Genomic DNA, 19,096 nt, shown 5'->3' with positions numbered 1-19,096 from the left:
GCACCGTGGATAGGAAAGACCTGATCCAGGAGATTCAACTGGAGCTAGAGGAGTGGTACGCTGAAGTAAAACCCCATGAATTGGACCCTATCCCGAATCCACAATCTCTTTATGCCTCTGGGAAGTGGTTTCAGCTTGAATATCTCCGCGCTCTACTTCTTTTACGCCGCCACTGTCTCACGCCAGATTGCTCGTCAGCTCTAGGACTTGAAACGCAGCTTGAGATTGAAGATTCTATGGAAACTTGCGCCAATGTTTCCTCGAAGCTCTGTTTCCTGTTCAGAGACGTACACGAAGGGACAGCTGTCCAAATCACTTGGAGCATGGTGCATGTGCTGTTTTCAGCAGGTCTTACCTATCTCGGGTGTCTGTGGAAATCGAAGCGAGTTCGCGAAGAGGCTCAAGAAATGGACATTTCGGCAACGTTTGAAGCGTGCCTCAAAGTCCTCGCAATCGCAGAGGACTGGCATCCTGAGTCTCCATACCGCCAGATCTTTGAGAAACTGGCACAACGTACGATGAAGATGGTTTCTGGAGGCGATGTCGATCCTTCATTCCGGCATCCTCCAAATATTGGAGCCATTAATGAAGCTTTCCAGGATGAGAATTGGTTTACTTTTGGAGAAGATATGGATTCGATTGCACTTCAGGACTGGGACAATTGGCTTGCTGACGCAACACATTGAGTTGGGGGACTTCTTTCTACTTTTGTTTACATTTGCAGACTTGATATCTTAAATATCGTGAGAAATCTGACATATGATTAGCGCTTTGCTATTTCTCAATAAGACAGAGGAGTAGACAGCTTTCCTATTGAAAATACGGTGCCGGCGTTCATCGGCCGGAGTTGTGGGTCCGTGAGCGACCAGCTCCGACGGAGCTTGTGTGGGTCCTTCGGCTAGGTGGTGGTTGGCCAGTGCTTAACTCCGTCAATCGCCACTTTCTTTCCTTTCATTGACATCACGATAACCATCGCGTCGCCCCCTTGCGATTCCATCTCTCAACCGACCATGCGCATACTGCTGACGCCTGTTGGTGCGTGGAACTGGAAATATGGCGACTAGATTTACGAGAACGTCGTTCGTCTGCGGACGCTGCCTTCGAAGTACGAACCGAATCGAGCCTAGAATCCGAGTTGCCCCGCGATTTTACTCCTCCGAACGAGCTGCCGAAGCTGCCGAGACGCAACAGCAGCAAGATGGGCCCCCTAAAGAGAAGGGTGCTATGTCACGCAGACTGGAAGAAGCTACCGAGGAAGCTCTATTGACGGGAGGCCGTGCTGGACGACGAGCAGTCGAGGATGCGGGGTTTGATCAAGAGCTCAAGGAGAAGCTTCTCGACAAGGTTCAAACAGCCAAGTTCAGATCCGACTTTGCGTCTGCCTTTGCCGAGGCTGAGATGCCCACTTCCGCCGCTGAAGGAACCCGAATCATGGCGACAACGCAGCCTTGGACTGGCGAGGAATCGCAATCCGACACTGCACTTCGCATGCTGAATGATGCGAGGAAGCCTCTCAAGCCCGAGCTGCGCGGGAAATACCAGATCCCGCCAGTCGATATGCGGATACGACGAGAACCGAAAGTCAACGCTGGCCAGCGCGCGGCCAACGCACGCGAACGAGCGTCGACGTATACCGGTATGGGGATGAAGGAGAAGAATGGGCTCAGCGATGCTGAGCGGGAGGAGATGAGGAAGACATTCCGTGAGCGATTCGAGCCAGGCGCTAGAGCGATGCCGAACACCATATCTGGACTTGCTGCACTGGCGAACGAGAGGATAGAAAACGCTATTGCCCTCGGGCAATTCAAGAACATCCCTCGCGGCAAGGGCGTCGAGAGAGATACTAGGGCGGATAATCCGTTCATTGATACGACGGAGTATATCATGAACAAGATGATTAAGCGGCAGGAGATTGTTCCACCTTGGATTGAGAAGCAGCAAGAGCTGGCAAAGGTTGCGGGCGCTTTCAGGGCGAGGTTGAGGAACGATTGGCGGCGGCACGTCGCGAGGATGATCTCCTCTCGAGGCGGCAGCCTCGAGGAGCAGATGCAAAAAGCGGATGATTATGCTCGCGCTGAGGAGCTGCACAACCCGCGCAAGAGGAACAGCGACAGTATCTCAGTGCCTACAAACTCGACGGATGACATCGTCATGGTTAAGATGCGGCAACAGGCGGCGGAGGATGCGGCAGCCAAAGATGCAGCTGTCACGGCTCCGAGGGAGTCCCCAGCACCTCCGGTAGCGCCGTTTCGTGATTCGGATTGGCTTGAGGGCGAACGCTCGTACATGACCCTCGCTATCGAGAACATGAACGCCATCACGCGGTCCTACAACCTCATGGCACCAGAGCTGGCGAAGAAACCGTACTTCTCACTAGAGCGTGAGCTCAGTGCGTGTTACGCCGACGTCGCGCCACAGGTAGCTGGGACCATCAGAGAGAGGGCGACAAGGCCTGTCAAGCCAATGTTTGATTCGGCCGGCGCTGGACCAGCGGCTATTTTCGATCGTTGTAGTAAGGAGGGCAAGACGGCCAAGATCTACGATTCGAAAGCTCCTCATTACGGTTTCAAGGAGATGTGGAGAGACATATGGAATTGAGTACTTTCCTCTCGTTTAGACAACAATTGAGCCAAGTCACGTTCACAAACACTACGGAATCCAAGACAACGTCACAGCCGACGAATGTTCGCTGCGATTGCTCAACTGGGCAGTGTAGACTGCGCTAGCGTGCCGCCATGCGCCACATTGTGCGTTGCTTATCGCTCTCGTAGCTTTGCTCACCTTGCGACCGCATAAGGCATCCAAACGACCGTCTCAGGCAGGAAACCGCCTAAACGGCTTCAGACCCTCGGGGAAAACGGGTAGACTAATGCTAACCTCATGCCAAGGCCCCATCTTTCCTCGCGAATCGACACTTCTCAGCACCAAAGTCCCTTTTGCTTTCGCTGTCGCCTTTCCGCAGCGCAGATCTGACCCCAATTTTGACCGCAGCACTCGACTGCGTCAGCCGTCAGCTAGGGCTGAAATGGATCTGGTCTCTCCGCGTAAGGCACCACATTGCCCGCGTCAGGCATCGAATTGATGTCGAGCAGGAGTATCGTGAGGCAGTGATGGGGGCTGTTGGCTGTTGCCTTGCTTTACATGATGTACCAAAATGCATCTTGATCGGCGAGCAGCGTGTTATTGTACATCAGAGCCTTGTCGCTCACTCACTTAGCTCCTGCGCTCGACTACAAAGATATAAGAGTCTTGGCTTTCCTTATGTCGGAATGCCTTCAATCCCACATCATCTCCAAAAGTTCTATTTCAGTCTTGGACAACATATAATCATCAGATATTCCAGCCTCATTCATACTAAGCTTCGACCTCTCCTCCAGAAAACCCCCCTTCAATTCACGCGCTACTCCCAAGCTGAATCGACGACATGGCCGTCTCAGACAAATATTCCCTCGCCGTCCTCATCATCTTCATCACCCTTTCTATCCCCACACTATTCGTCACATTCAAACACGGCGTACGAGGATGGGCAATTCTAGGATGGGTTTATCTCTTCATCTTTTGCAGTTTGAAGATCATCGGCTCCGGCATGGCCTTGGGCGACCCTGAGAGCAGCGGCGCCACAATCGTCTCCAGTGTCGGCTTGTCACCTCTGCTGCTCGCACTTTCTGGTGTTCTACATGAAGCGTCAGTGTTCCATCTCAGCACATCAGGCCTTGGCGCAAAACTAATGCTGCATTTTACAGTCGATTCTACTTCACCAGCCCCTCTAAGCGCAGCGCAAACCACAAGCGAGACCTCATTTTCGTCCTCATGTTCCACATGTTCACCATGCTCGGTGTCGTACTCATCGCGATCGGCATGTCCCGCCTCATGAAGCACGCCTCTCCCGACGACGTCTCCAAAGGCTGGACCCTCGCCAAGGTCGGCGCCGTTATTCTCTTCCTCAGCTGGGTAGCTCTCGCTGCAGGCGCCGCCTTCACCGTTTTTCAAGGCTACATACGCAGTGACGGCCGCCCTCAGAAGAAGGCCGCCGTCATGCTCCTCACAGCGGTCCTTTTCGCGCTGCCGTTTGTGGGCGTGAGAGTCATCGCGACGCTGGCCTACGTCGCGTCGGAGAACAGTTCACTCAGCGCCGCGACCGGTTCTGTAATGGTGAAGGTGTGGTTGTACCTCTTTGAAGAGCTCGCTGCCACGCTTATCCTCGTGATCAACGGTGTTTTGGTCAGGAACGTTAAGAAGCTCGATCAGGAGGCTGTTGTCAACGGGGGATGGGAGACCCGACCGGCAGATGCGGAGCAACAGGCCTACGAGCGGAAGTAAGACTGAGGTGCATTTATTATGATGATGTAGCTAGTAGGGACTTTGGTTACTGCCAGCTTTTGATATCCATGTCACTTATCGGACTTTGCCTCTTTCAGCTACGGCCACAAGATAGACGCAGGCCCAGATTTAGCTGCTCAAAATCTATTCTCATTGGTCGCGAAGCAATAAATAAACGCTGTCTTATTCTCAAGTAAGCGCCGCTGACGAAATCTCATAAGCACATTACCACGATCAGCGACGCTTGCAGGCCAACTTCACTTCACAACAGACTGCTTTTGTTCAAACGCTCTCGATGATGGTCGAATGATTTCTACTGCAGTGGTAACTGAAGAGAAACATGGGCCAGTCTCGTAGGTCACATACCAAGTCACGAAACGGATGCAAGGAATGTAAGACCAAGAAGATCAAGGTGAGCAGGTTGTGGGTATCACTTCAGAACCCAAGTTCACCTCAATGATTCTGACAAACGCATCTATAAGTGCGATGAACAGATTCCATGTGGTCGCTGCAGCAAGTTCTCGTTGGCCTGCAGCCTGTCAACAGAGTCTATCACTTCAATCAATCCTCCACTTCACTCCCTAGCCTCAAAACGTATCGACAGCAGCAGCCCTTCAACCTCCATCGACACCTTTGAAGCTTCTGACTTTGCTCTTTTCAACCACTTCCTGACGACAACGCTACCATGCCTTGCTCTCAAAAACGAGGCGTTGCTCATGTCATGGAAATCGGACCTTCCCAATCTGGCACCGAAGTTTCCTTACCTCCTGCACGAAGTCCTCGCCGTATCGGCCATTCATCTCTATCACCTCAACCCCGGCAGCTCGATCAACTACCAGCGCGTGGCGTGGGGCCACCAAGCCAAAGCCTTTAGCCAGTTCCGCGATGCGTTGTCCCCGGAAGTTGCAGCACACCAAGTGCACGCCCTCTTCGCTTGCTCGGCGCTCATGTCCAACTACTACTTCGCTTCATTCGAAGACCCCTCTTCACTCCTATTCAACAGTGACCCTCCCGGGCCTCCTGAATGGATCTTTCCCGTTCGTGGCTGCGCAACGCTCGTCCGTCAGCTGAGAGGTCCTTTAGAAGCTAGTACATCGTGGACAGCTCTCCAGTCGTCTTTGGATACATGGTCCGTCAGCCCTCCATCTCCAGAGGGACCTGAGTGGGAGCCAGAAATTCAGTCAATGGAGGCAAAACTGCGAGCCATGTCGCATGGAACAGCCCCCAGACCTCTGTACGAGGAGGACTTCCAGCTGTTGAGAAAATGCTTCAAAATAGCTGGGAAAGCCGGCGATGCCTCGTGTAAGGTCTCAGCAATGATGTTTGGAGGCGCGGCATCCGAGGAGTTCTTGAAAGATATGACTGAACGCAAGCGCCCTGAGACTCTGGTCATGATGGCTTTCTGGTGTGTCCTGATAAGCCGCGTGAATCAGCGGCACTGGCTGAGAAGCGAATCGGTACCGGAGGCTATTCTAGGTGTGATAGAGGCGCATCTGCCCCGGGAGTATCTGGAGCTGATACGCTGGCCTGCGCAACAGATCAGATCTGCACGCGATGTACCTATGCACTAGATTCACCAGGATCAATCACAGCAATACTGAACTTCTAGCACCTGAAATTGCTGTGACAACATTCTCTTACCACTGTCTGATACTGAGGTTCAAACTCGATATTGTGCTTGTTGTGTGCAACACACCCCAAGAGCAATAATTCTTTCATTCAGTCTCATCAGTCTGTCTTGGGAAGATCCTCTCGTCGATGGAAACGAACCATCAAAGCAGGCTTCTTCCACATAAGGAACAAGCGTGCTTGACCCATCAGATCCACCTCTTTGCTAACCAGCTCCCAGTCATACAAGAAGACCATCTTGGCCACAATAATCTTCATCTCCAGATAAGCCAAATTGGACCCCAAACATGCTCTCGGTCCCTTCGAAAACGGTTGACTAGCCTCCTTGTTGTCTCCATAGGATTCATCGAGCCAGCGCTCCGGTATGAACGAGTATGGATCCTTCCAATATTGCGGGCTGTGCGATGTAGCCCACTGATCGACACTCACCGTAACTCCCTCCGGGATCATGTGTCCGTCGATGACGGCTCCAGGACACGTGCGTGGCAATCCGAAGGAAGCAGGCGAGAAGATCCGCAGGCTCTCTTCGATGACGGCGTTGAGATACGGCAGCCTAGACGCAGACTCGCCAGTGATTTCCCCAACAGATCCAAACGCAGCTCGCACCTCTTCGTTCAATTTGTCAAGACGAGCTCTGTCCTTGAGCAGGTAGTAAGCCAGAGCAAGCAAGCATGTTGCCGTTGTCTCGGAGCCACCCACGATCAGCGTGCTGGATTGGTTCACGAGCTCTGCCCTGGATACTTCGTTGCCGCCTTTGCGGAGGATGTAGGAAAAGAAGTCGTCGCGATGGGCCGAGTCACCCATCTCAAGCCGCTTATCGAGCTTCTCCCCGGTTAATCTGTTGTGCATTGCGTACTTGGCTGCGGAGTCCTTTGGGAGCATGAATGGGAGGATTAGGTTCATGAGAGGAAGCCGCCTGCGGAGACTGCTGAGCATGTTGAAGTAACCGCCATCAATGATGATGGAGACCCAAACGTTGGTCTTTCCTTGGCCTACTGCGTCGAAGGACTCGCCGAATGTTAGGTCGCCTAGAATGATACACCAAGTCAGTAGGGGGATTTCAGCCGCAAGACCGACCTATCTGAGGTTAACGGCAGTGAGAAAAAGGGATCATACCAATGATATCAAAGGTCAACCAAGTGAACGCTTCTTCCATGTTAATACCCGGCCCCCCTTCACAGCCAATCCGCCCCAGTTGCGTCAGGAAGAGATCGACATATCGATGGATGACGACTTCTTGGTCATGCAAGGCCTTTGCGCTGAAAGCGTGTGCTAGGTATCGTCTCTGTCTCGTGTGCTCCTGAGGATCCAGGACTGTGACTATGTCAGGTTGATCGCCTGTGGTCTGATACCACGATGTTTTGTAGAATGGCCGTTTCCCCTTCATGGTGTGACCGTAAATGTCACGGTAGGCTGGAACCGTGGCGAATGACAACTCGTTTGGTGCTATTCGAACCACTTCGCCTATGATTCATAATAAGACTGCTTCAGCACGAGCTACGGTCCATGATCTGTAGCAGTGACTGACCATATTTGAGGTGAGTTTTCTCCATAATGAATGGATGTCGGCCAGACGTCCATGCCAAAGCATACCATAGCTAATCATGTTAGCGATGATCTGGTTCTTGATGTAGACCTGGTCCTACATCTGAAATCGCGGCCAATTTTGGCCCCGGGAACTTTGCCAGTGGGTGAAAAATGAGTCGGTAGATGCATATCACGAGGAAGTATAAGGCCTTCAAAAATGTTACTCGTCAGCCGGTGGGATCGGGCATGCAAAAGTTGCGCTGAAAACCACTTACCGCTGCAATAGCCGAGACAGCGATTAATGCTGTCGAGAACTTCATGCTCAGCATAATAAGTATTGATATGTAATTCACGGATCACAGGTTTTTCAAGATTCAAGCGTTGTCTAAAAGCCGCACGTTGGCTCTTTGTCCTGGGAATCAGTTCCAATGCTGTGAAATTAAAGCGTGCGGCAACAAAGGGATGCGGAGGCGGGTTCCTGATGCTTTAAATCTGGAAATAACCACCGAGCTGCTCCCCGCGGCATTGCCGTATTCACCACTAGAAGGCATTGAGTTTAGACGCAGGTGAAGCTTAGCGGAAACCCTATGGTTACGAGTCGCGACGCGTCAAAACCTTCTTCAGCGCTGCCAGTGGGAAGGTTACCGAGACCGAGCAACATCACGGAAAAGGCAATACCTCGATGGCTCGGGGCCAAGATGGAAGCCTACGTCAAGAAAGAGGCGACGTTTACTGAATTCGATCCACGGAATCCATAGGGATACGTAAGTTCGCACCAATGATGTCAGTTGAGGCTCTTGGCCAGCGCGAAGAAGGCTGTCTTTGGATTGGAGTATGCTTCGATGCTTGGCGAAATGTTAAGATTCTTCGCAGGAATAGCCTGAAAAGGCGCACTTACGGGATTACAATAGCTTTGCTTCCTGACATATGCTCAAGTGAAGGCGAGCCGTAGCTCTGACTGTCGCAGGGCGCTGCACTCATCATGTACGAGGTGAAGATATCTGTGATTTGACATCGCGTTGCACCCATACTGATGGACAGGAACAGTAGTGACGGCCCCTTGTGTGGCTAGCCCACAATTTTGAAATATAACTTCTCAGAACGTCGCCAATTGCAACTACAACGTCGCGAGAATGCATGGCTTGCGGTATTAAATCTTGCTAGATAATTCTCATGGATCGTTAACAAAGATTGGATGACAATTTGACGGCTAGCTATTTGTTAGTACACAATCCCAGTTATCGCAATAAGGTGGCCCAAAATATCACAGTACAGTCCAGAAGCTCTTGGACCGCTGATCTTCCAGAGCAATCCATCACATAACTGAATCATGCTCTGCAACTCCTTCACTCGAAGGCGCCTCTCCGTAAGTTTACGATTAGCTTAACGAGGTTTCTTTGAAGCGCTGTTCTACCGGGAAACATTCGAAAGCCTTCATAAGGTTAATGTTACTTGAGAATCATACGAATGATCTTGCATCGCCTGTAATGAATTTGAGGTAGCGTTCAAAGCCATCTGCTCCGTATAGTCAGTTCACCCAGAAACCTAAGTGCCAGCGCTGGTCTCTGTGATGAAGAAGAAAGATATCTAAACATCACAGCATGGAATCTGAAGACGTCGACGGCGTTCACATTCAAACAGCCAGAAGACAGACGCAAAGAAGACGTCAACGGCGCTGCCCCTCTCGCCAAGACCCAAGCCGTCCCCCTAGCTAAATGAGAATGTCTTCAACTGCCCGTGTCTAAGACACGGATGGGCGGCAATCGGAATGTAGACCCATAATTGCCGTCAGCCGAGAAAGTCCGAATCAACTTGTCTGTTTTTGATACAGGAGAGTCTCTGAAGGGATCATCTGCTCTAATGTCTGCTGAGGCGCATGATGGGATATGTCTCTGGGCCCGACGAAGACAGTTCCTTCTGTGGCTGTGTAGGAGTTGATGCTGGATCTGAGAGCTATTCTTGTAACGGTGGTCTTGAACATCATGTTCCTGTCGCACAGAAGGGAGGAAGATTTACTTGGGCTGCTCTGAATTGAAGGGAACCATGAAACGCGGATGGCATTTTGTCCCAATTCTCATCGCGAGAACCGATGTGTACTCATGCGGTTATTTCAAAACGCCGTAACAACTGACCATCGAGGGAATCGGGGTACCACAGGAGGTGATCGGGCCTCTCATAAGATATCTACTTACTTACACTCATCATTCTTGACGAAAAAAAAACATCGCGGCGAAATCTAGACTTGCCCGCGACTAAATTGGAAACTGAATCAATCAAGCGCTCAATGTTGAGTTGATAAAAAGGTATTTGACGTTGGTTGATCAAAAGATTTGGGCCCTAACCAGGGATCGAACCTGGGACCTCTCCCATGCGCGCTGACAAGCGTCAACCCTAAGGGAGAATCATACCGCTAGACCATCAGGGCTGATCCACCAGATATCTGACTGATGCTCAGGACGCCAAATTTTCTGCTTATACTCTCTCCATGCTTTTCCTATAATCTGATCATCGATTTGACAATTAAAGTTGCACCTCCAGCGCGCTCGCTGATCATCTCGTCTCCCCCAATAGCGCAAATTGACGCCGCAGCGGCGCCTGCACAGAGCGCTCTGCGCCAGTCATCCAATGCCAAGATCAGCAATTCTAGAACGCCTCCTAGGCCCCCGTCCGGCCAGCAATAGTTTCTGGATCCCGCAAATCACCCCAAATTAAACCAGCAAAAAACAAAAGAAGCATCCGCCCCATCCAAGCATCCAAGCAACGCTGCTGAGCCTCTCGATCCAGCGGGTGATCGCTCAATGCAGCGAAGAGTGATCTTCAGGAACGGGCATTTCCTACGTTAGTGCGCCTGCGTTCCTCCTGCCCTGCCGGGGCAACAAGCCCGGCCGCGTGCCATTGATAGGTAGCTAATGCTGCGCTGAACATGGCGTTCCCTGGCACATGCACCACGGGCGGATGGATGGGCGAGATGGCAAAGCACAATAAAAACAGAAACGCTATTCTTAGAGGCAAACAAATCAATCAATCAATTCAATCAATCATCCAGGCCCTATCATCCGCTATCCGGGTGCATCCCACATGCAGCTACCGGTACGCCATAGCCCAGATGCGGCCTCTCAAATTCTTGTGTGTGTTTTCTGTTTCTCACGCAGCCTCAATGTTTGTTTGCCAGATTCTTCTTTTTCGTGAGGTCGTCTGAACTTTTTGTTTCTTGCGGTAAACAGCAATAAGCTTGTCCAGCATTTGTGCGACACAACCCCCCGTGCCCCCTAAAGCCCCCCAGGCGTTCGTTCACAAGCCTAAAAAGACCAGACGGTTTTAAGGAGTCAAGGGCCTCCGTCGAGGGAGAAACATGGCAAAACCACCGTTCCCTGAGACCGGCAGTAGCTCCGCTTCCTTGCCCTGACGAGGCCTATGACGCGTTCGGGGATCGCCACTGGTCTCTGCTTCCTCTTCCTCCTTCTCCTGCACCGCCTAGTGGAGAATCCGACGTATCGCTGAATTACCTACCAGCTTGGAAAGAAGGGGGAATTGGAAGAACCAGCAAAGGGCGAGCAGAAAAGTGGTGACTGTGTGCCCACACCCGGGTGGGACCGGCCCTCCGTACCCGTCGCCTCTGCCCTGGAACCAGCTGGGAGCAGATCAAGAAGCCTCGCCCCCTTTCGCCAGCCCAGTTGCCAGTGCCAGCGAACCCCCGGCCGCGTACGGGCCGTTGAGCGGCAGCGGCACCTTGGATCGGATCATGGGGGCCGGTCGGGAGAGGTAGATGGAGCTGGCATGAAAACGGAGCACACCGCAGCGAGTACGAAGCTCAGTAAATGAGCTGCGAGGCGCTGCCGCGATGTTCGTCCAGCATGTTGGCGGTATAATAAAGTAAACGAGGAGCAATACCGAGATGGGTTTGATGGGATACCCCCACCTGTCCAATGCCTAGACAGCAACGCTGTATGCCAGGTGGACTTCACATGGTTGACCGCCTTGATTGATGGATTGGCTTAATCTCCAGAACCCAATGCAGCCGCAAGCAGCTTGTCAACAAGGCGTCCGTCACTGGGCTGTCATCCGGTTTCCCCATCGGACGATTTGACTGTGTTCATGCTGGCTTGCATGAGTGAGTGCAAGTAACTCGGTCTGATGGCTTCGGTATTCCGTCGTGGACAGTCCTCTCGCGGGGCTCGAGAGGGGTATTTCGGGGGCTAGAATATGCATGCTGACAACATGTTGATGGTTGATTTGACAGTGAGGAGGTGTCCAAGCTGGCGAGAACGAGCCCACCATCAAGGCTGTTTGTGAGACAACGTCATGGAGGGCGAACAGTGACGACGAAGGCCTTCAACTTTGGGAAGCCGGGTGTGTGGTTGCGGTTGTGCTGAACGGGTTTCGTGGTGAGAGATTTAACTTTATGCAACCTCGGGACGTGTGTGCCTCCACCGGATCTCCACCGTAAGCTTGGAAGGGGCGTTGTTTTTTGTGAGAATTTTCTTCCTGTGAAGGACTTTTTCGAGAAACCTGAATCGTCGACGAGTTCTTTTTTTTTTTTTTTTTTCTCTCGTTGGTGTGTGTCACTGCGGTACGGCAACGGAACGGGATCACCAGCGAAACCCACTGACGGTGTGGTGGATGCCCTACCTCACGTTAGGTCAAGTTTGTGTAGCTTCAAGAGACAGAGAGGTTGTGTGACTGGTGAGCGTCAGTGTGTGAGTGTGTCACTGCTGGTGCTGTACCCATATGCGTGAGTTGTTCCTGAGCGGCGTCCAACAAGAGTTCGCCGTTGCAGGTCCAGTTCCGGGTCCACGTCCCCAATCCAAGGTTCCAGACCCCCCGTGGCTGCTCTTCACACGCTTCCCCCTCACGACAACACGCGCCAACGAGCGGGTGTACCTGGCGGCGGCGCTTGCTGCCGGCATTTGCTTGGGATCCACGGGGCGGACTGGACTCTCACTGGATGCAATTGGAGCCGACGGGCCTTGACGGGTTCAATGTTGTGTGTTCCATTCGTCCAGCGCGGTGTTTACCTGCACTAATGCCAGGTACATCGCTCCCAGTATGTACGGCCAGAGCTACACATTGCTTGGTTGCGCACAAACTTCAACAGCCGCCAAAGTACCTTTTTTCCCAGTGCTGCACAACTGACGCAGGGCCAACGCGTGGTTTTTTTTTTTTTTTGCTTGTGTGAGTTCCTCGTTGGCGCCCGGATCGTCATGCTGCTCTTCTCCATCCGAAGTCCATCCATCCATCCATCCCACTCACACACCAAAACTGGATATGTACATACATCCAGGTTCTGGTTGTGTGTCCAACTTTTCAGTTTCCAAGATGCCAATTGGCAGGCCGCTGCACGAATAGGCGGTATTACAGAGTCGCAGTAATCTGTTTCCCAGAGGCGCCCAGCTGGGAAATGCCCGGGGAGCAGCTTGGACTCGATCCGTGACCAAGCTTTGGCGTGCGGTGAAATTACCTTCCCCACCCCCTTTTCCCGCATCACCGTCAACACACCGTCCAATCCTGCGCCTGGCCCTGGGCGTCCGGCGGTGCACCCTCCCTCCTCCATGATCCATCCCAGAGTCCCAGCTGGGCACTTTGTCACTCTCCACCAGTGACTGTCACCTCCTCTCTCTGTCTTCTCGGCTGGAACAACTGGCAGCAGAGCTGGACCGCCCATTGGAACATCTCCACAACACACCCCTCCCCTGTGGCCCCGTGTGTCTTGGTTCCGCGGTGCGTGTGTGTGTGGCCCTCACCTTCTCAAGCCCTGGAACCAAAAAAGACGCCCACCACGTCGGCTGGCCCTCCTCTCGGTCATGACTTCCTGGGCCCGCCTTGCCTCTTTGGGAGTCTGTTCCTGACTAGACAGGGTTATCGACGAGCCGTGATGGGCTGTTGGACGGCGCACGATAGAGCTGGACGCGCCTCCTTGGTGACGACGCCCCTGTCGATGCGCCTGTCCACCCCTGTCCGTTCATGTTGCTCGTTAACACCCACATCCAAGAAGGAACATGGACGGGGGGCCGCCAGAGACAGCCAGACTCAGAGTGCGCTGCGATCTAATGAGATTTGTTTCCTTCCCTTCAAAATGGGCCTCACCTCCCTCCCTTTTTCACTCTGCCCCCATCCCGGTTTCCCTCCTTGCTTCACGCTCCCTCTCCTTCAACCACCATCGTCCACAACTCCGCGAGTCAAATCGCTGTCACTCTTTTCGGACGGGTATCAAAAGCAAAAGAATCCAAGCCAAGCCATTTTTACCTTCCCAATACATACTATCTAGCGTTCACGAGTTGACGACTCTCCTTCTCACGACGACATCCTCCCGAAACACGCAACGGTAAAAACACAAACCTCCTTCAAGATGCAGCTCATCAACAACCTCGTCCTCCTCGCGGCCGCCGCCTCCGCCCACCCCTCCCTCCACGGCCACCAGCACTTCCACGAGCGCCGCACCGTCGACGCCGTCCAGGAGCGCGACGCGACCTTCATCAAGAACGTCGCCCCCGCCGCGTCCTCCACCACCTCCTCCGCCGCCCCTGCCGCCACCTCCTCCGGCTCCTCCTCCGGCACCGGCGTCTACACCCCCTTCTGCTCCGGCAAGACCAAGCGCGCCACCATCGAGCAGATCGCCTACTCCGGCAACACCGGCGCCGACGGCGACTGGGGCTGCAACATGCAGATCATCGACGAGAACGCCCTGAGCCTGTATAACTACACCACCACCTTCACCTCCTCCAAGGACACCTTCACCTGCTCCTGCTTCAACAAGATCGGCCCCAAGGGCCTGATCGACGGCGCCTGGTTCGCCGCCATCACCTTCACCGTCAAGGAGGGCGTCGACAAGCACGTCGCCTTCGAGGCCGACTCCCAGGGCTCCTGCGCCTGCGGCCCCGGCTCCGAGGTCCCCAAGACCTTCATCGGCCAGTTCGCCGGCACCTGGCTCGAGTTCGACTGGGGCTCCACCCCCAACGGCGGCAACTCCGGCGCTGATGCTTCCGTCCTCGTCGCTGCTGCTTCCAGCATGAGCTACTACGGCATGAAGGTCGCCGCCAACGACAAGACCTGCTCGTGGGTCAAGTCCGACGGCACCAACGAGGGCGCCTACATGTCCGGCATGGAGGCCGAGGACGGTGTCGGCTGCAAGGGCTACTACACCGGCCACCTCGACGTCACCCTCGGCGACAACTTCTCCACCAACTAAGAGACTTGACAAATGTCTGGCATTTTGATGGGTTTCTAGCGGTTCCGTGACGAGGGTGTTTGAAAAACATTCAATTGGATTGCGGTTTTTCGTCGGGGGAAAAGGAGGAGGTATTCCCTCATCTCTCAATTTCACCCGCCACGATAAAACGGAAGCCCTCGGCCACAACAATCTTCTGCTTTTATATACGTACAGCTTGACGGCGCAATTGGGAAACAACGGGGATACCTCATTCTTTTTTCTCTCGGGGCTCTTTTTGGTCCGGCGCGGCCTCTTTTTGAATATCTGTATTCCACGGCCCGCCGCCAAATTTTGTTTTGGACATTTGGCAGATATCCTGGATATGGGAGAAAATATCTGGAAACATCAACATTGGTCTCGAGCCGGGGGGCTAGCAAAGGGACGCCTTACATGAATGTTTAGTTCCCTCCCCCCTTTCTCGGACTAAGCCCTACATATACCTAGTGTCTGCTTCTTAATGCGACATAAAACTCATCCTTTCAAATATGGTTCCTCAGTAATGTGATGTGGTGTAAATGAATCGGTGTTTGGCAGTGGTGCTGTGCCGTTCATCCCGTGTGTTCGTCTCAAGTGAGATGACAGCGGGGTGAGAACAAGCTTCATGTGTGTTTCGGCCGGGACAAGGGCTGCACGTGGCTGTGAAGCTCAACACTTATGCTCTTGCTGTCTGTCACTGACGACTCATGTGCTATGAGGAGGCCTTCAGCTTGGATCTATAATTGTTCTCTTTTGAGGTAAAAAGCTGATATTCTAATGCCAAACTCAGCTTTCTATGATGCTATTGTCCATGAACTCCAAGGCCAGTACACACGCTCCCATTGATCTTTGTCCAGTTCATTATCGTCGTGTCCAGTTCATTATCGCCATGTCCAAAGTCTTCTCCTTTCTTCTCCAATACCCATCCCATTCAAAAAATCTCATCGTCATCTTCTGCAATGCGCAAATCGCTCATATCGAACTTGGCACCCGCCTTAGCTCGCCCTTTGCTGCTGCGGTCTGCCTCCGACTGGGCGGCTCTGCTTGAGCCAGCAACAGCAGCACCCTGCGAGCCCTCCTGAGCTGCACTCTCAACAGTAGCAGTCGTGTTATCCGTCGTGTTCTCAGTAGAGACGGCCTCATCCCGCGCGCTCTGGACGAGTCTTCGCTGCTGAGGAGGGGAAGGAGACCCATCTGAGTGCATCGTAAGGTCCTTGAATGGCTTGCTCTTCACCTCTCCATCCTTCTCCACCAACTTCCTCGGCGCGCGGTTGGTCGTCTTGACAGGGCTGAGGTGCAGTGTCGAAGGCGTCTCGAGGGCCTCATCATCATCCTGTACAGGCTGGATTGAGACCCCAGGGGGCGGCAAGCTTCTCCTCGTAGGCGATCTCCCACGCTGCTCCTCCACATCATCCTCAAACCTCACCTCCTTCCCCTTTCCCTTAATCGACGACCGTCTCCGCTGCTGCTGCTGCTGCTGATCCGACTCCTCCCCCTCACTCACCCTCCGATTCGCCTTGAAGAAATGCCCAATACTAAGCGGCTGATGCTGTCCCACCTCATGGTCACACGGGCACCCCGCCACACGGCACGGGTGGTAGATACACATCCCCATCTTCCTCCGTCTCTTCTCCTCCTTCTTCTGCCGCCTCTCCGCCTCCTGCGCCGCCAGCTCCGCCTCCCGCGCGCGCTGGTTCACCGCCGCGCTCGTCGAGACGTACAGCAAATACGAGAGCACGCGCACCCGCGTCCCGCACGGCGTGACCACCAGCACCGTGTCCCCCTCGCCGTCCGTCTCCCACAGGTCCGGGACGAAGTACACCCGGTGCTGTCGGAAGACGCAGTCGGCGGTCGTGACGTTGAGGGTGTGCGCCAGGTCCGCGGGCATCTCCGCGGCTTCGCCCCAGGAGACCGGGATCCAGGCCGCGTCGTTGGGCTGCGCGTTCGGGATGGGCGGGGGCGGGAGGCGGGCGGATGCCGGCGGGGCGTAGGTTGTGGGCGAGGCGAGGTAGTCGGAGAGGAAGGTGGCGACGACGGGGGTGGTGGTTGGGTTGCGGCGCGGTGCGGTGTGGCCCCAGCCGAAGGGGGAGTCGGCGCCGGGGAGGGTGAGTCGCTGGCCGGAGTGCGGGTTGGAGGAGGACCAGTCGGAGAAGTAGGCGGAGGAGGAGGGGTTGGTGGCGGATGCGTAGTCTTCGGAGGAGTAGTATTCTTCCTCGTCGTAGTCGTCGTCCTCGGTTTGGGCAGTCGTGGGCTGGATGCGAGGGGCTGGCATTGGAGTATGAGGTCTGGGTACGGCCCGAGCTGGGACTTGCTGGGTGTGGTTTCCTCGTGGCATGGGAGCAGCGTAGGTTACGCGGCCGCGGCCTCGGGGGGCGACGGGGGCAGCAGCTGGCATGGAGGAAGTTGTTGCGAGGGCCATGGCTCCTTGACCGGCTTGGTTGGTGACTTGGGGACTAGGTTGCAGTCCGTATTGCATCCGCGAGGGCCCTCCTCTTCCACCTCTCGGACGAGACGACCAGCGTCCTCCAGAGTTCGTAGATGGACGTCCCGAGACAGCTGCCGCGTTGGTGGCAGGATAGTTATTGATGCTGAGAGTGTTGGTAGGGACTCCTGCTCCGAAGGCGGGAGGAGATCGGCGCAAGTTTGACGAGCTGGGTCGAGGAGGAGCTTCCAGCAGTGCCGGGAACCCAGGGACCGCGGGCGACGGGTCGTATAGGGGCTGGAAGGAGGCGCGGGGGATGCGGTAGACGCGGTCGCTGCGGCGGCGGACGTTCTCCGGGATCGGCTCCTGGGGGAAGTGGAGGACGAGGCAGTCGTAGCAGGTGACGTCCTCCGGGCCTTGGATGGCCATCCAGGGGCTGTCGCCGCAGGTGGCGAAGGGAAGCCCGTTGGAGACGACAGCGTGGCAGGGGTCTTGGATCTGGGGGAAGTGGACGGGAAAGCCGCAGCTGATGCAGAGCGATTGGGGGAGAAGTGTCCAGCACATCGTGAGGGTTGTTGGTTGTGAGAGGAGGAGAGGGAAGGAAGGTGGTGAAAAGTTTGCGGAGGTGAGGTGAAGGTGAAGTTGAAAGTAAGAGGGTGGAGCTTGAGAAAGGTGATGTTGAGATGGTGCCTAGAGGGTATTGCGGGCAATTGATCAGAATAAAGTCGAAGTTCAGACGAGAAGGGTTGTGATGTCTCCGGTAGGTGTCTTCGGAGATGGAACAGGTTGAGAAAGGTGAAGAGATGGTGTCTGGAGAGTATTGCAGGCAATCAACCAGAATAAAGTCGAAGTTAAGACGAGAAGGTTGTCCAAATACGTCTGGAGACGGAAAGGTTAGAGTGTGAAAGGGTGAAGTTGAGGACCTCAAGGTCAAGGGTAAGTCAAGTTGGGATGAAAGCCAGAAGAAGTCAAGATATTGTAGAAGTGAAGTTGAGGTTGCGATGTTGCCTGCCAGAAGCTGTTTGATGACGAGAGAAAAACAAGTCGAGGGTGGGATCGAGGTAAGTTTTATATCGAAGTCGAGTCGAGGGAAAAGAAAGAAGCCTTGAGCTTTGTGTTGGTTCGTGGCATTGTTCTTTGAGAGAACAACGACTTGACCAATGTGCAGGCATTACCGTGTCCATGTTGATGTCTAGGTAAAGAAGAAGGGTTGCCTGTCAAGGCAGTCGTTCAAGGTCAGTTCCCTTTGCGCCGACCAGACAATAAAGGCACAGCCAGGGTCCTTTCAGAGACGTTGACGAACAGCCTTTTGTGGCTTTTCAAAGTCAACGGGCAACAATTTTACTTTCTTAGACCCTTGGTATTGTATCTCAACTCGCGAAAGAAAGGCTTCGACTCCCTTAGGAAGTCCGGCACAGGCATAGACAATGTTATTGTTGCTCCCGTGAAGATAGCTGGCCCTCAGAGAGAAAGACATCTCGCATCCGTTACCGTTGTCCTTCGAGATCGTCCATCTACAATTTGAGGCAAACTCAAGAGGTTGCTAGCAGATATCTTCAGACCAATTGAGGTACTTACAACATCACCACGGCCACATGAGGTTTAAAAATAAAATGCAGTTGGGTTAGTGCCGTAAGCGGGTACACATACCGCAATCAAACGTTAATCACAATGCAATAAATAAGTCAAAAAAAGATATCCGTTTCCGTGTGACGTCAAAGATTCGTAGAATCTAGGTCAAAATTGCAAAAAGTCGACGTTGGCCTGATTCGAACAGACGCTCCCGAAGGAACAAGATTTCTAGTCTTGCGCATTAGACCACTCTGCCACAACGCCAGATGTGGGAAGCTGGAGGATCCCAGTTCCATGATTGCGCCAGCAAATCGTGGACCAATGTAGCGTAGCTAGCCCATGCCGAAGCGAGTCAAGCCAAGGGTGGGCTAGTGGGGCGGTGTTCGAACGACGACTCCCGTCTGCAATGACTTGAACACGACCGCATTCAAAGTTGACCACGT

At 53.8% G+C, this 19,096-nt stretch overlaps 6 protein-coding genes and 2 non-coding genes across 8 annotated transcripts; 4 read left to right on the top strand and 4 right to left on the bottom strand.

The window, feature by feature from the left end:
* Window positions 1-1,053: 1,053 nt before the first annotated feature.
* On the top strand, window positions 1,054-2,598 carry COL26b_013196 (uncharacterized protein; the record flags this gene model as incomplete). Its single annotated transcript, XM_053185817.1, has 1 exon — window positions 1,054-2,598. The coding sequence occupies one exon, from the start codon at window positions 1,054-1,056 to the stop codon at window positions 2,596-2,598; it is 1,545 nt and encodes a 514-aa protein (XP_053030251.1).
* An 826-nt stretch (window positions 2,599-3,424) lies between these two features.
* COL26b_013195 (uncharacterized protein) lies at window positions 3,425-4,320 on the top strand (the record flags this gene model as incomplete). The annotated part of the gene is made up of 2 exons (XM_053185816.1): window positions 3,425-3,684; window positions 3,744-4,320. 2 exons carry the CDS (start codon window positions 3,425-3,427, stop codon window positions 4,318-4,320), a joined length of 837 nt encoding a protein of 278 aa, XP_053030250.1.
* A 716-nt stretch (window positions 4,321-5,036) lies between these two features.
* COL26b_013194 (uncharacterized protein) lies at window positions 5,037-5,891 on the top strand (the record flags this gene model as incomplete). Its single annotated transcript, XM_053185815.1, has 1 exon — window positions 5,037-5,891. The coding sequence occupies one exon, from the start codon at window positions 5,037-5,039 to the stop codon at window positions 5,889-5,891; it is 855 nt and encodes a 284-aa protein (XP_053030249.1).
* Window positions 5,892-6,048: 157 nt separating this feature from the next.
* On the bottom strand, window positions 6,049-7,105 carry COL26b_013193 (uncharacterized protein; the record flags this gene model as incomplete). The annotated part of the gene is made up of 2 exons (XM_053185814.1): window positions 6,049-6,941; window positions 7,066-7,105. The coding sequence occupies 2 exons, from the start codon at window positions 7,103-7,105 to the stop codon at window positions 6,049-6,051; spliced, it is 933 nt and encodes a 310-aa protein (XP_053030248.1).
* A 2,704-nt stretch (window positions 7,106-9,809) lies between these two features.
* COL26b_013192 lies at window positions 9,810-9,901 on the bottom strand. Its single transcript has one exon. It is a non-coding gene; the product is annotated as a tRNA-Pro (tRNA).
* Window positions 9,902-13,822: 3,921 nt separating this feature from the next.
* COL26b_013191 (uncharacterized protein) lies at window positions 13,823-14,662 on the top strand (the record flags this gene model as incomplete). Its single annotated transcript, XM_053185813.1, has 1 exon — window positions 13,823-14,662. One exon carries the CDS (start codon window positions 13,823-13,825, stop codon window positions 14,660-14,662), a length of 840 nt encoding a protein of 279 aa, XP_053030247.1.
* A 928-nt stretch (window positions 14,663-15,590) lies between these two features.
* COL26b_013190 (uncharacterized protein) lies at window positions 15,591-17,645 on the bottom strand (the record flags this gene model as incomplete). The annotated part of the gene is made up of 1 exon (XM_053185812.1): window positions 15,591-17,645. The coding sequence occupies one exon, from the start codon at window positions 17,643-17,645 to the stop codon at window positions 15,591-15,593; it is 2,055 nt and encodes a 684-aa protein (XP_053030246.1).
* A 1,190-nt stretch (window positions 17,646-18,835) lies between these two features.
* On the bottom strand, window positions 18,836-18,917 carry COL26b_013189. The gene has a single exon. It is a non-coding gene; the product is annotated as a tRNA-Ser (tRNA).
* Between the last annotated feature and the right edge of the window lie 179 nt (window positions 18,918-19,096).

Source organism: Colletotrichum chrysophilum (genome assembly GCF_026319265.1).
Source record: "Colletotrichum chrysophilum strain AFK26 chromosome Unknown scaffold_210, whole genome shotgun sequence".
Taxonomy (NCBI): Eukaryota; Fungi; Ascomycota; class Sordariomycetes; order Glomerellales; family Glomerellaceae; genus Colletotrichum; species Colletotrichum chrysophilum.
The sequence above is the reverse complement of the archived record's forward strand: the minus strand, read 5'-3'. Positions and strand labels throughout refer to the sequence as shown.